Genomic DNA, 13,857 nt, shown 5'->3' on the forward strand with positions numbered 1-13,857 from the left:
CCCCCCGGCAGCAGGTGATTGAAAGCCGCAAGTTGGTTTGCTCCTGCCTGTTTGCGCCATCTCGCTCTTCGGTTGCTGAACCACACCTGCGACAGGGGAGAGGAAAGGCCACGTGTAACTCAACTCTGAGCTGCTGTCCCTTCTCATCTGGGTTGCCGATGCATCGGATGGTAACACATCCTGAATTACAGCACTGGCCAAAGAAAAAAAAAGGTTCAAGTTGTTGCCTGTCACGGAGTTCAGGAGTATTTTCCCCCATTCTTCAGTTTACTTTCACCCAAGTGACAATATTACTGCTGTCATGTCTCCTGGGTGAAGATACATGCATTTAAAATTGTTAAAGATACCACTAAGAGCATGGGAGGGTGTTATCAGCAGTAGGGCGAGATGAAGAGGAATAATTTAGCTTGTATATTCCAAGAGAGTCCATACCAAATAGATACATTGCTACCACCTGGCCATTCTGCCTTGTTATCTGACAACTATGTGAATTATGCTGAAGGATTAAGTACCATAATAGCAACACGGCTGCACTGTTAGCAGGGATAAATAGACAGATTAGCATCATGGTTTCTATGTTAGACAAGCTAAATAGATAGAACCAGACCGGAGGGAATACAGGGTTTTCTGTACTGCCGCAAATCACTGTTGTCTGTATGCTAAGACATGCTCTCCTTGCAAAAGGCACTGCAGCGTGCACTAGAATTGTACTGCAGCCAATTTAAATCTCTGTGCATTAAAATAAACCCGGTATTAATGCATGTGCAAAGCTGAACTCGTGTTCCCTACTGCGCTAGTTTACCTGTAAGACTCAAGGGGAGATTTTTCTAAATGCATTTGTCTGCCCTGATGTGTTTTATCACAGGCAATCTCCCTTCTGCAGTCTCAAGCTGTCTCTTGGGCTTGGTTTACTTCATTTAATCAGAGAGGCTCTCAGGCCCGATCCCTGTTTTGGGTTCAGAAGTATGCGGGTAAGCTTTCAAACCAGATGAAAATGCAGCTGCTGGACTTTGTGAGGCCTAAAGGGCTAGAAAACACGATTAAATTTCACAGCAACAAGAAAAAATGGAGCAAAAATCAAGAGGGTAAAGCATTCGAGGGGGTGGAAAATCCTCCATCAGGCTTCCAAGCTGCTCGACATCAGATCAGAAGCTGGGGTTACCAAGGTTTGAGGCACTGTAGTCTGAATTGTCCCCACATCTTGCGAACCAAACCAGAACTCTCTTCCCTAAACATAGCAGAATCTCAGTCCGTTGTGCCTTGCACTTCAGACATGATATAAATGTCCAAGTGGGAGAATTTCTCTGCCCTTTAAATTGAGCCCTCCTGTAAATGGTCACTCATTAGTTTGTTTCTTTTCTTATTGGCACCTGTGGGTAAGCATAGCTCACTTGGCAAGGCAATGTGTTTTCACTGAGAGCTGCTTATTTAATGGAGCGTTGCCTCTCAGTCCACATGTGCTGTCGTGGTGCTTGCTGCAAAAAGAAGCATACTGTGAGCTTCACACACAATTTTCTGTGAGGTTTTCTGGATCACAGTCTATTATTGCTCTTTCTATGCGTTATTCATCTATTAGTGGGCTGTGGAAACAGTTTGATTAAAACCTGCTAATGATAGCAGTGTGTGACCTGCCGATGATGGCTAGGAGGGACCTAGTCCTGGGCAGTCGTTTGCTTCACGGCGTTATTTACATCCATGTACAGTGAAAACATAAAAAAGCCCATTTTTTTTTAGAAAAGCTGGTCTAAATTAACCCCCCTGAAATGTATACAGTGCTGATGTCAGCTCCTTGGCACCAAACGTGTCTTTTTACAGACCTGTTCCTACTGCACTGCACTACTGGCTGAAGCAGCATAACCTCTTAGCACCTTCCAAAAGCGTGACAGAAATAGGTCAGCTTACATCCGATCTGCATTGATCAACAAAGTCCATGCAGGTCAGAATCGCTGTGTCCATTTTTGGCACCAAAAGTTGCTAGTGAAATCTAGGACAGTGTTAAGGAGAGAGAAATGAATGAGCATTAAGGTCTGTAGCATTTTACAACTCTTTTATACAGTTCAATCCATGGCACAGTTTCTAGGAGCAGTGAGCAACACGAATAAATAACCTTTTGTTTGCCCTGGTCATGCAAAGAGGATGGTCCTGTCCTTTTCTAATGCATGCATGTATGTGTAATTCATCCTTTGAATTAGGGATATGGAACCTCAGCTCCTCCTCTCATATAATTTGCTTCCACTTTCACAGTTAAGGACACAAAACCTGAACATTTCTGTTAGCCGAACAGAAGGAGATAAAGAAACCTTCTCTCTTCAGAGAAAAAGGCCTAGTCCCAGGCTGGAAGAGCTTCCATGCAAAAAAACGACAACAAAAAAACCCACCAACAAAACCTCAATGCTGAGAATAACATATAAAATTAAAATACCTGAAAGGAAAACAAAACCAACCAGCTCTGAATCCTGGAATCGAGAGGGAAATAGAAACTGAACTCCAAGAACGTAAAAGTCACCCCAGTGATTTCTGACACTTTCCCGACATCGCAAAGGGTGGGAAAGTTCCTTTTTTATAACCAAGAGCCAGATGTTGGCAAATCCATTTGGGATTAGAAGTTCAGAAGAAACATGTGGAGTAAGATGGTATAGTACAGGGCATGTTTCTCCACCAACATCGCCAAAGTACTCGGCTCCCCTGTGGTGGTTTGTCAGTTGGCTTGGCTAATATATGATCAAAACACAACTTTGAAAAGATTTGTCTTGTCTCATGTTACACCATGCAAGGTTATTGTTGTCTGTGCACTAACGTACCCATTTGCATCTCTTGTTCAGAGTTAAAATTCACACGTGTGTTCAACTCCTCCCACCTTGCTTCTCCACATCCAGTTAAGGGTGTGCAGTTCCTTTATTTTTTAAGGAGATAAAAGGATACTTTGGATCCTTTTCAACCAGGTAGGGTCAACCAAAAAGGCCTGAGCAGGAGACATTCTTGGGGTGTCCTGCTTTTCTGATTTGAAGTCATCGGAAACATTGCTGCACACATTTTGGTCCTTACACAACCCATGCATCAGATCACCACCTCTAAATTGAGGATAAAAACCATGTTTTCTTACATTTTAGTTTATTTCAACAATCAGCCATCTGAGGCAGACACTCTCTTTAACTGCCAGTAGACACCACACCCAGCGTAGCAAGATCTCTGTCTTGGCTGAAGCATCACAGCAAAACAAATAGTAACCAATAATAATAGTAAATACACATACACCGAATGAGATTCACAACTACATGCTTAAACGTACTGCTTCCTAACAGAGCCTGGCTGGAGAATCCAGCCACAAACACACTGAAACCTTCCACAAAGAAATTGATAGGATTTTTCTTCCCATGCAGAGGAAGGGACATTTCATGGCCCAAACAGGTTGATTCTGCCCCCTTATTTATAACCCACAGAAAAAAAGCAGATACATTCCAGCTAATGACGTTAGCAATTCTTTCCCTTCCCCCGCCTTAAAGGTGGCTCAGGCCTTTATGCTTATAAATCATTTTATTGGTAGTTAAAATATAGAGGCTAGAGCATCTAACTGTAATGCGAGGCGCACTTCAAAGGGAACCTGCTTTCATTTCACAACAGTTAAGGTTTTATCAGGCACTAAAGATTCCCCCTGCCAGAGGATCCTGTTACACCATGTTAAGCCTGGGGTGAAGGCTACGGCTGCTAAAACCAGGCTGGTGGGAAGAAGAGGAGGAAGAGGAGGAAGTTTTGAAGCTGCTGGTCTGCCTATGGAGATGTTTTAGAAGCTGTTGGGGCTGAATTGCACAGTTAGAGCTTTATGTTCTTGGCTCAATGGGCAGCACTCCGGAAAAGGGCTGTGTGAAGAACTCAACAGCAGGAAAAAAAGCAGGTCAGAAACTTGTTTTTTCTTTAAAAGAAAAGTTCTTTGTGATCATTTGTCTGTGCACAGCAAAGAGATCTTGCACACGTGCTGCTTTCCAAGGGTATGGAAGTATAATGTAGGCCACTGAAGACAAAAGCTGGCACCTGTTAAAGACATTTGGGGGTTTTGTCCCCACAAGTCATCTTCTGAAGCATGCATTATACAGACAGGTGATACAGTACAGGAATTGCTAGGCTCAACTGAGCAGGTAGATACAGGAATGCCCTCAGGGAAGATAACATAAAAGAAGATATCCAAGTGGGTTCCTCATGTTCTACTCATGTCCGGGGTCCACGTAAGACCAGAGTACCCTCACTGTGCCATGTGCACCTTGCTCACTGAGCGCGTATGCTGCTACAAGAACCCTAAACACTAGATGTTCACCACAGAGCATCCCTCAATCCATTACCTTCACCATCCCCTTCACAGATGGGAGCAGGAGGCAAAGCAAGACTGAGAAACCTCTCCAATTTATCACTGTCTGTCTCACAGAACCAGCTGATTTCAGAAGAGCCCGTCCTCCTGGCCACATTGGGTCTGGGGCAAAGGTTAGCACTGGTTCTTATTTAACCTGAACGCCCGCACCCAACCCTGCCAACGACCAGCCCGAGATGTCCCAGCCACTTGTTCTCCACCAGCGGAGAAGGGCTGCAGAGACAGCTGCCTGCCAGGATGGGGCTGGACTGAATTATCCTCGCAGCCGCCAAGATATGGGTCAGCTCCCACAATTTGTCAGACAAGGAGAGGAAAGGAAGGTCAAAAAGAGCCTCCTGTGGGAAAGAAAGCCTGTTGTGTTCCTGCTCAGCCTAATCAGGAATTGATGTTGGAGAAAGATAGATGGGATAAATGAGGTCATAAATGGAAACAGGGACGGAAAAGACAAGTTGTGCCGTCGCTCTCCAGCAGAATGGAAGAGATGCAACATGTGTTTGCTTTCACAGGCGCAGGAGGTTGCAAAAGCCAGGTGGAGTAGAATCCTATGGCCATTTGTGGCCCAAGCAGGCCAAACAAATCCCCAAGTCAGATGAGGTCCCTCCCCAGGTTGCATAGAGGCAACTCTGCCAGATCAGGTCCTTTCTAGTTTCTCCTTTGGACCAGAGCAGATCCCTGCAGTGCCTTGTCCACATTAGTCACAAATGCTGCAAATCTTGGGCTTCCCAGGAGGCTGATGCAGGAGGCTTTCAAAGGGGAGCTCTAGCAGCAAAAGCAATGAGAGGCTGGGGTGGTTATTGCTCCATCCTTCCAGTTTTCCCAGACTGGAAAGGGCTAAGATGGTACAGCAAGCTGGGATCCTGTAAGTCCCTACAACACTTTACTGATGATTACATTTCCTCTGCCAGGTGCCGAGAAGTGCGAAAAACAGGCGTCAGAGCCACTGCTGAGGCTACTGAGATAATTCTTTACATAACAAGAAACCAAGCCCATGAGAGTGAACAGATTTGAGGCACGTAGATTTTTATCTGTGTGTGTACAGCTGTATCTGGGGACATTTTGGTTCAGTGCCTAAAATGCTGAGCCTCTGTCACTTGTGGGTGATATAGTTAAGATAAATATTAAACAAGGTTAGTGGAGCAGAACAAATGACTCTTCACAAATGAGATTATTCAATGAATTTAGTCTATATTTCTACTGGTATATCCCCATTCCTGAAGGTGTTAGCTATTTATAAGAATCTGCTGAAGAATTTAAACAAATAGGTTGTGGTACGTGGATTTTTTTGCAAATCACTTTTTTTAAACAAACTATTGTTATCAGTGAAATATTTGATCATGACATGGATTACTTTACTCTTGCAGTATTTTTTCTAATCTTTGAGTGGCTATCTAAGAAATAATAATATGATGAACACTTCCTCAACCAAAAGGCCATCTCTACCTTTAAATGATCATCACAAGATGAACACTTCGTAACTGCTAATGGATTTCTTACTTCAGAAGGAGAAGCAGGAGGCAGGAGAAATGGGATAGATCTGGCCACTTCTACACTGAGACACCCTAAGCCCAGATTTGAACTCATGGCTTCACAGCTGCAAACCCAACCCTGCCCAGTGATACAACTTTACCACCTACTGTCACAAAAGTTAATAATATTTACAAATAGTAAAAAAAAAAATAATATCATTGAATGAAATAGCTATTGGATACTGAATGGCTGTCTGCAGATGTTGTGTTTTCCAGCTCTACATTTTACAAACTGAGCTTCTCAGTCATTATTTCAGTTGTCAGAGGAAATTCTGTTCAAATAAAATAATAAAAACTCTGTTTTACTTATCTGCTTATCTCTTTATAAACTCTGTGTCTGAAGATGAATGGGACTTGTGGAAGCTGAAACACATCTGGATGAGTTCACTGCTGTCAGAAAGCAGCTGCAAGTTAGTGTATTTTATGAAGTGCTTTCTCTCCACTTGAACACTTGCTTCTTAGACAGCAAAGTCTTAGCGGTTGCATTTAAACATTTCGGAACAGGCTTTGAAGTTCACACCTCATGGAGGTGAATGACATGTTGGGAAACAGATTTCCTGCTGCTATTGTTTGGCTAGAGATAGGCTGGTTTTTAGCAGCAAACCAGCAGCACATCAATTTACACTATCAAGACTTTCTTTGCAAAAGAAAAAGGTATGAGCTTTTAAAAATAGCTTAAACATTATGTGAAGTGGCTCGAAGATTAAAACACCCTGGCAAACCCTCCTCCTGATTATGATAAACATTTTCCATTGTTGATCAGACAGAATCTGTATAATCGGCGGCCCAGTAAGCAGAAAGCCTCCCTAGTTGGGGAGATGGAGAACAGACAAGTGCTGGCTGCTCAAAGCACATGCGGACTTTACCGGGCACACACTGCCTGGTGGCCCTGCTAGAATCAGAGATTCAGCACAGAGCATATGAGCAAACCATATGAGAAATATTTTGGTCCATGGACTGGAAATTTTGTGATAAAGGTTCTTCTCATAAAGCCTCTGGGAGGCCCTATTTGTTTTTAATACAATGGGACAGACACTCTGCTGCTATAAATCAGTGCAACTTCACTGACTCCCATTTAGACCAGCTCAGTGCGCAGGGTTACACACGGCCGCTTCAGCCCGGGAACTGGGATCTCGTTCATTGCTTTGGCCTCTGGGCCCTCTGTCCTTTGTAAGGAAATCAAATCATTACCACATTGTTTAGGGGATCCCTTTTTCAGCTTGCGACCGTGAGGCTGTGAGGCTGGCAGTTCTGCTCCTTGGTCCAAAGCAGACCACGAAAATCAGAATAGGACAAACAATTGAAAAAGTCAGTTCCGGGTTTCACATCTCAACACAAAAATCCACAATTTCACCTAAAAAACATGTTTTACTGAACTGAATGGACTCCTCTGTCTGCAGGAGCCAGAAAGTTCAAAGGAGCACTTTCTGACATAAATTTCTCCATTTGTTCCATACAGATTCCCTGTCCCACACGTACAAAACAAGCCGATCTCGTCAAATTATGCTGCAAGTCCTAAAGTTTATATTCATTCCTATTGATTTCAACCAATCTTTTGCGAGGACTACAGGCTTAGGCTTATCATCTTCATCTTCAGTAAAGTATAATATATTTAATGAAATAGTGCTGACTCTCCAGCAAGATGCCCTCAGGCTTACATAGCTGGGATGGTGTCCTCTGTCAGTGGGATATTTCTATCTCCAAGGGGACTGGTGACTGTCATTCTACAACGAATACCAAAAGTGCTTATGCTTTTCAAAGCAAACCTGCAGATACAGACATAGGACATACTTGCAATTTTAAGAGATCATTTCTGGCTTTTCCAAAGTTCAGGTGGAAAAAGACTTGGCGCTGCAGTTTGGACACCTGGAAATTTACTTTAAGGTTTGGATTTATTCATTTTTTAGTGGCTAATAGGTGGACTGAGGAATTATTGGAACATATTAGCTGGGGCAAGTGTGCAATGGGTTACTCTTTTCCTTAATCTAACTGCATTTCTGTTTCTAATTCAAGCTGGAGACACGTGAAAGAATAGCAGCAACATCAAGCAGCACTCACTAAGCAAAGTCATGTTACAAGACTGCAGCCGACTTCTGTCATTAACAACATCCTTCTACAGCAAGATCTCCATGAAAGATGAGGGGGAAGCATCTGGACCCTCCTCATCATCTCGGCTGCATTCAACCCTCGCTGGTTTTACCTTGCAGAGCAGTTTCTTTAGAGCCGGCTGGAACAGCATGCTACCCTCGCCCCGACCTCTCCCGGGAGCTGGATGCTGCTTGGCATCGCACTGCGGGTCCCTTGACGTGCCTGGGCACACGCAGCAGCAGCACCACTGTGGTTCTCACGGACTGGCTGCCGTGGTGCCAGGGGCCGTTCTTGCTGTGGGCCGTCTATCTCCATGCTCCGGTGTGCGAGAGCGTGGCTGGCTCCGTGCCGTGGAAAACAAGCGTGCCAAGGGCAGCCTCTGCCAACGAGAGCCCCAACTGCCGGCTCCTCTGCACAGCCTCTCAGTGCCCTGGCTGCTGCCAAAAACACGGGGCAGCTGTTGTGTCATAACCTCATCGCAGCTCTCTTCACAAGAAATGTAAACTAATCGGACCCTCAGGAAGAAAGAAAACATTCTCCACTGACCTTTCAAGGGAGGGGGATTGTTTCAGAAGAGCCAGTTTGGACACATCTCAAAGAGTTTAGGAAGCAAAAACACCAGGCAAACAGCATTAGGCTGCAGCAGCTTTGCATGACTCAATGCTCGGAGCTGGGGGAGACCTGCTCACTGCCCCAGCATTCCTCCGTATAACGTCCTCATCCTCCAAAAGCATCATCTCAAGGAACAGGACAGACCTTTGACCACAGTGACAGCTGGCAAAAGAGCACTGGGGTCCCCACTGGCACACAACAGAGATATTTGAGAAGTTCCTGAGAAACTCATGTATTTTCTGGGAACTAGACTGCAGAGTGCTGCTGGTAAACGGTGGGCTTCAGCTTCTTTGCACTGAGCAGAATTGCTTTGCAAAAAATTTCAAGGAAAATGGAATGGAATTTCTTTTCTGGTGCTCCATTTGGCACGTCTGAGCTGCTGCAGCACCATCTAAAATATGGGTGTTTGTTTACTTCAGTTTGAAACTGTGTCACAAAATACATATTATGTGAGTAGCCTAGAAATGCACCAAGATTTCAGAGACAGAATTGCTCTGCGCCTCTTTATTAAATGAAACATCCATTTTCTCCCAGGCAGAAATCACAATGGTATCCATCATAAAAATGATCAATAAAGCACTGGGTTGCGACTCCTGCCGTCTAGTTTAATTTTGTTATTGAAATAATGGTTTCTCAGTGCATGGAATTTCCTGGGGATTAATAGCAGACATCAGCATCACAACGCACCCACCCCTTTGTATTTATTTCCAGAAAGCACCCACTGCCCAAAGCATAGGAACTAGGATTAACGTATTTGCTAGCAATATGCACACTTGTACCCAGCTGCTTGTGCTATGGCCATCTGAATCATCTGCAGGTGATGCTGAGAAGGAAAAGCTGCCACCTATTTTTTTGGGAACAATTTTGGTAGATTTCTGGGAAAGTTTTTTGAGATAATACTTAGGAGCCTGCCTCATCTGACTCATTACAGCAGCAGGAGAAATGACGATGGCCTGCTTGTATTTGTGAAAAACATTTGTAGTGGACAAATTTCTAAGTGACTTGGGATGACCTGAGGACAATTTGGGCATATGCACCACTTTGTTTTACCTTATATTTCTCTCTTTTGGTATTGTTCAAGTGAAAAATGGAAATAAGTTCTGGGGTTTTTTTTTGTAATCAGCCTTAAAAAATGCAATGCATTTGGGGAAACAGATCCAGAAGTGGGATCATCTAGGAGAAGGATTAGGTCTAGACCCATGGCTGATATACCTGGTGTCTCTTTTGACATGACACTGCTTGGAGAAGTAATTTCTACACCTAGACAAGATTTTCCTGAAAAAAACTCTTTTCCTATTGAAAAACACTGTACTGACAAATCTAAACTGTTTATGAGAAAAGGCTTGTTCTTAAAAACGTGCCTTCTGTACAAACGACAGGGAGAAAAGCTTCAAAATTATTCACAGAATCCTATTTAAGGGTTTTTCCATATAAAAACTTTGGCATCATCAGTTAGATAACTGCAAAAACTGGTGTGAAAACCCAAAATACATTCAAGATCAAATTCAAAGCTTCCATTAAATTCGCTAAATGAATTGCTTAGCTGTTAGACTTAATTTTTAAATGCATGAACACTTGGCATTCAACAGCTTGTTTTCTGGAAGGGTCGAAATGGGAGCTTGCAGATGGGCAAGGATTTGTTCAGTACTGGACAATTAGTGTGGATGCGTGAGTCAAGACTTTGCCTCGCACGAAAACAAGTCAGTGGGAATTTCCACTGGTGGCTTCCCTGGGCATGGCTTTGGCACTGTAATCTTGATCCTTCCGGAAATCCATGGCAGTCTCGGCCCTGGCTATGCTCAATTTGGGATTAACCTTTTAATAGCTCGTACCTTTGAGCGTGTTGAAATCTGAATGCTGGAGTCCTGCATCTCAACCACACAGACACTGCAGTGACCTTGCAAAAATACTGCTCACCCTCCCGTGATCTTCCTAGCAGATGAGAAACCGGAGCTCGGAACTGCTCCCCACCACCACCCCCTCTTGTTGTTCAGCTTGTGAATTTTATTAGCTGTCAACGTGTCAAACTTCCACTTAGCTGGACAGCTGCATGACCAGCCAGACTCTGAGGCCTGCCAATAGAGTTTAACAGAGCTATCAGCTTTTCACATGGAAGAGATTATGGTACGTGAATACTCAGGTATTGGAGAGAATGAATGAGACTCAGCCAAGTTCACTTTTCACATGGTAAAGAGAGGTGAGGAGGAGAAAGCAGCAAAGAGATAGACAGGCCCACTTATTTCTGTTCAGTGTTTGTACAGTGATTAGCAAAATGGGATTCTAGTGCAGGAATTTTGTCTGTATACGATATGGTAAGAAAACCTGATAGCAACACCAGAGCTGTGATTCAGAGATCTGGGTGTGATCCAGGGATTGTCCAGCCATGGCTGTGCAGCAGACAAGTGCCATTGAAATCCAGAAGATGGATGAAGCAAGGACCAGACACTGAGGAGCAGTGAAGGCTGCTCTCGAGTCTTTTGTGACTATGGGTCACAAAATGCTTTTCATACATCTTCCATTTCACATTAACATGATAAGCTTTTGGGGACAAGATAGATGGGTAGATGTTGGCATGGCCCTTAACATCCAGAAACCCTGATCTCAGCTGGCCCTACTGTTATTACAGCCATCTTTAATCCAAAGCACGTCTCTTGGCCTTAAAAACTCTGTTGAGACAGGAGTAAGACTGTAATGTGGTAGAAGATTCTCTGCTGGATGGGTACATGTGTAGATGTGTGTGGCTTTTTTTTTTCCACAAGAACTTGATTGACTAATGTTTGTAGGTCCCGAGAGCCAGTAAAAGATCTGCTCTGATATCCAGAAAATTTTACAAGGGGCGGCAGGCTTAAAAGTGGTGGGAAGAAGCTGACTTTGCCAGGATGTCGGAATGAGAAAGCCATCAGGAATGTGCCTCGGAGAACAGCTGCTACTAGAGCCCTGGCAGGAACCTCCATGAAAGCTGCCTGGGAGCAAGGAGGGGCATTCGGAGATCACAGCTTGAGACGAGGGAGAAGTTCTCTTCATTTATTTATTTAGCTCGCCCTGTCCTCACCTCTCTCCTTTCTCCCAGCCCTGTTACAGTGGGGCCAGAGCACCTTAGAAAAGAGGGAACCTGCCTCTAGTTTTTGCACTCCCTGGCACTTCAGGGAAAGTCTCTTCCTCCCCAGTATGCACACATCATGACTCATGCAACGCAGGTTTCTCTCACTCCATAAAAAGGTGTTACCTAAACTCTGTTCTCCCCTGAAACTCCTTTTTTAATCTGTTTGCCACAGAAACTTCTCTTTTTATTTCCTCCTTACCATCTTATGTCCATTTACAACAGGCAAGATCAATTAGAAACAGAATATGCAAAATAAAAATAAGGGAATTTACACTTTCCAACTTTTGGTAGCTTAGTCACCTAACTTCGCCGCTTTCCCAGGCTCCACCTATCTATGAACTCACATGGCTAGCAAATTAATTACTGATGAACACTCTAGCATGGTCTTCTCGCTAAGATCAAAACCAGCATGAGTTTAAAGTTTGCTAGATTTCCTTTTTGTGGTGTTCGTAGCCACACCTTGTGGGATGATGGATTCAAGAAAATCCAGTACCTCTCAAAAGAATACTGGAGGGAGGTGAGAGGGTATCTACTGCAGTGCTGCAACTGGCTTAGCACTTCTTTGGGAAAGATGGCTAATGGGAAAAGTCCTTAACCAGTGAATATCCCAGGTGTGGGAGGAAACGTCCATTCCCAGACAGCTGGGGGAAAACAGCAAAAACTTGTGGCTTCTGAGAGACCACATCAAGCTCATTATCCTGAGAACCGCAGAAGGAAAAAAAGCCTGTTTTGTTTCAGAGGAGCCAGTTAATTGACTGACCGTTTCCTTGCCCAAACCTGGAGCACTCTTTCCCTCCTCTCTCAGTGCCTGCAATTCAACTCTCAGCTGCGTGCACAGACCTCTGTGCTTAGCCTGAAACCCAACCGCACTGGCCACACGGAGGACGGACTGCTGGGGTCTCCATTTCACTTCTTTAACCCAGCTCAATCCCCAATCCCTCCCCCCTTTCCTTCCCTTTCCCCAAGGGACTCTATTATACCCCCCGATCTGTTCACACTCCTTATCCCTCTGCGTGTTTGCACACACTGCTGACCCAGCCTTTATCTGGAAGACATAAGGGTCTCTGTGTGGAGTTCCCACAAGGGCTATTAATCGTGTAGATGTCAGAGTCCCCCGGCTCCAAACCCTCCCTTCCTGCTCCTCCCCTCTTCTTCCCTCCCCCCGCCCTTTTTGTGCTCTCTGGAGATCAAGGGAAAAAAAAGTTTTATGAAAATTCACACACAGAAATTGCAAACTTTGCAAAATATGATCTGCTCCCCTGGGCAAGATTGGTAAATGGTGTAATTTCTCCTAAAACATCAAATACAAACATACACACACACTGCTTCCTCCTAGGCAAATGGAGGAATTTCCTCCAACAGAAAACAGAGTGCTAAATGCCTTGCCAAGTTCAGGAAAGTTTGGCTCCTGGTCCCAACCTGGATGGAAACCCTCCAGCTGGTACCTCTACGATGGGCCAAATCCAAATGGCACATCTGCAAATCCATGGGAATGTGGGAATCTGTAGAACTGGGTCTCAGATCCTTGTGGATGTGGCTCCACAGAAGTGCCTCCACGTTACCACCTTTCAACACCCTCATCCCCAGCACTACCATCTCCTTCCCCAAGAGACACAAGAAACTGTGCCACTAGGTTGATGTGCCACCAGGCTGACGTGCCACATGCTGGCTCTAGTCCTTACCTGAACACGGGCCTCGGTGAGCTTGGTTCTCTGAGCCAGCTCCTCTCGGGTGTAGATGTCTGGGTAGTGGGTTCTCTCGAAGGCCTTCTCCAGCTCCTCCAGCTGCTCAGCAGTGAAAGTGGTTCGACTGCGGCGTTGCTTGCGCTTCAAAGGCAGGTCTGGTTCGGATTCGACATCGGAGCCTTCATCCAGTCTGTTACCTGGGTTGGAAAGAAGTGGGAGATGAGGCTTTTTCCGAAGTTTCCTATTATTACATTTTTTTCCCATATTGTAAAAAGTCAACCTATCAAAATTAGAACAGTTTGCAGGAAAAGGATGGTTCAAATCCACTATTCAAACTGTTACATTGAAAGAACTTGCAGTTGTTGACTTATTTCAAGAAATGACCATTTTTAATTAGAAATCACTGTGTTTCAGAATTGCACATTTTACACTGAAAAGATGTAGAAGTTGAAATGAGCACATAAAAAAATTCAATACGTGATG

General features: G+C 44.4%; 1 protein-coding gene across 1 annotated transcript in view; it reads right to left on the minus strand.

Annotated features, from left to right (window-relative positions):
• The window catches only part of LOC104539791 (paired box protein Pax-7-like), a gene marked incomplete at its 3' end in the record, with an annotated part of 14,525 nt that extends 887 nt beyond the window's left edge, over nt 1-13,638 (minus strand). Inside the window, 2 exon segments of the mRNA XM_010183401.1 lie at nt 1-86; nt 13,372-13,638. The exon segment at nt 1-86 is cut by the window's left edge and continues 19 nt beyond it. Of these exon segments, the coding sequence (XP_010181703.1) occupies nt 1-86; nt 13,372-13,638 (353 nt within the window).
• Between the last annotated feature and the right edge of the window lie 219 nt (nt 13,639-13,857).

Source organism: Mesitornis unicolor, unplaced genomic scaffold (genome assembly GCF_000695765.1).
Source record: "Mesitornis unicolor isolate BGI_N332 unplaced genomic scaffold, ASM69576v1 scaffold31614, whole genome shotgun sequence".
NCBI lineage: Eukaryota > Metazoa > Chordata > Aves > Mesitornithiformes > Mesitornithidae > Mesitornis > Mesitornis unicolor.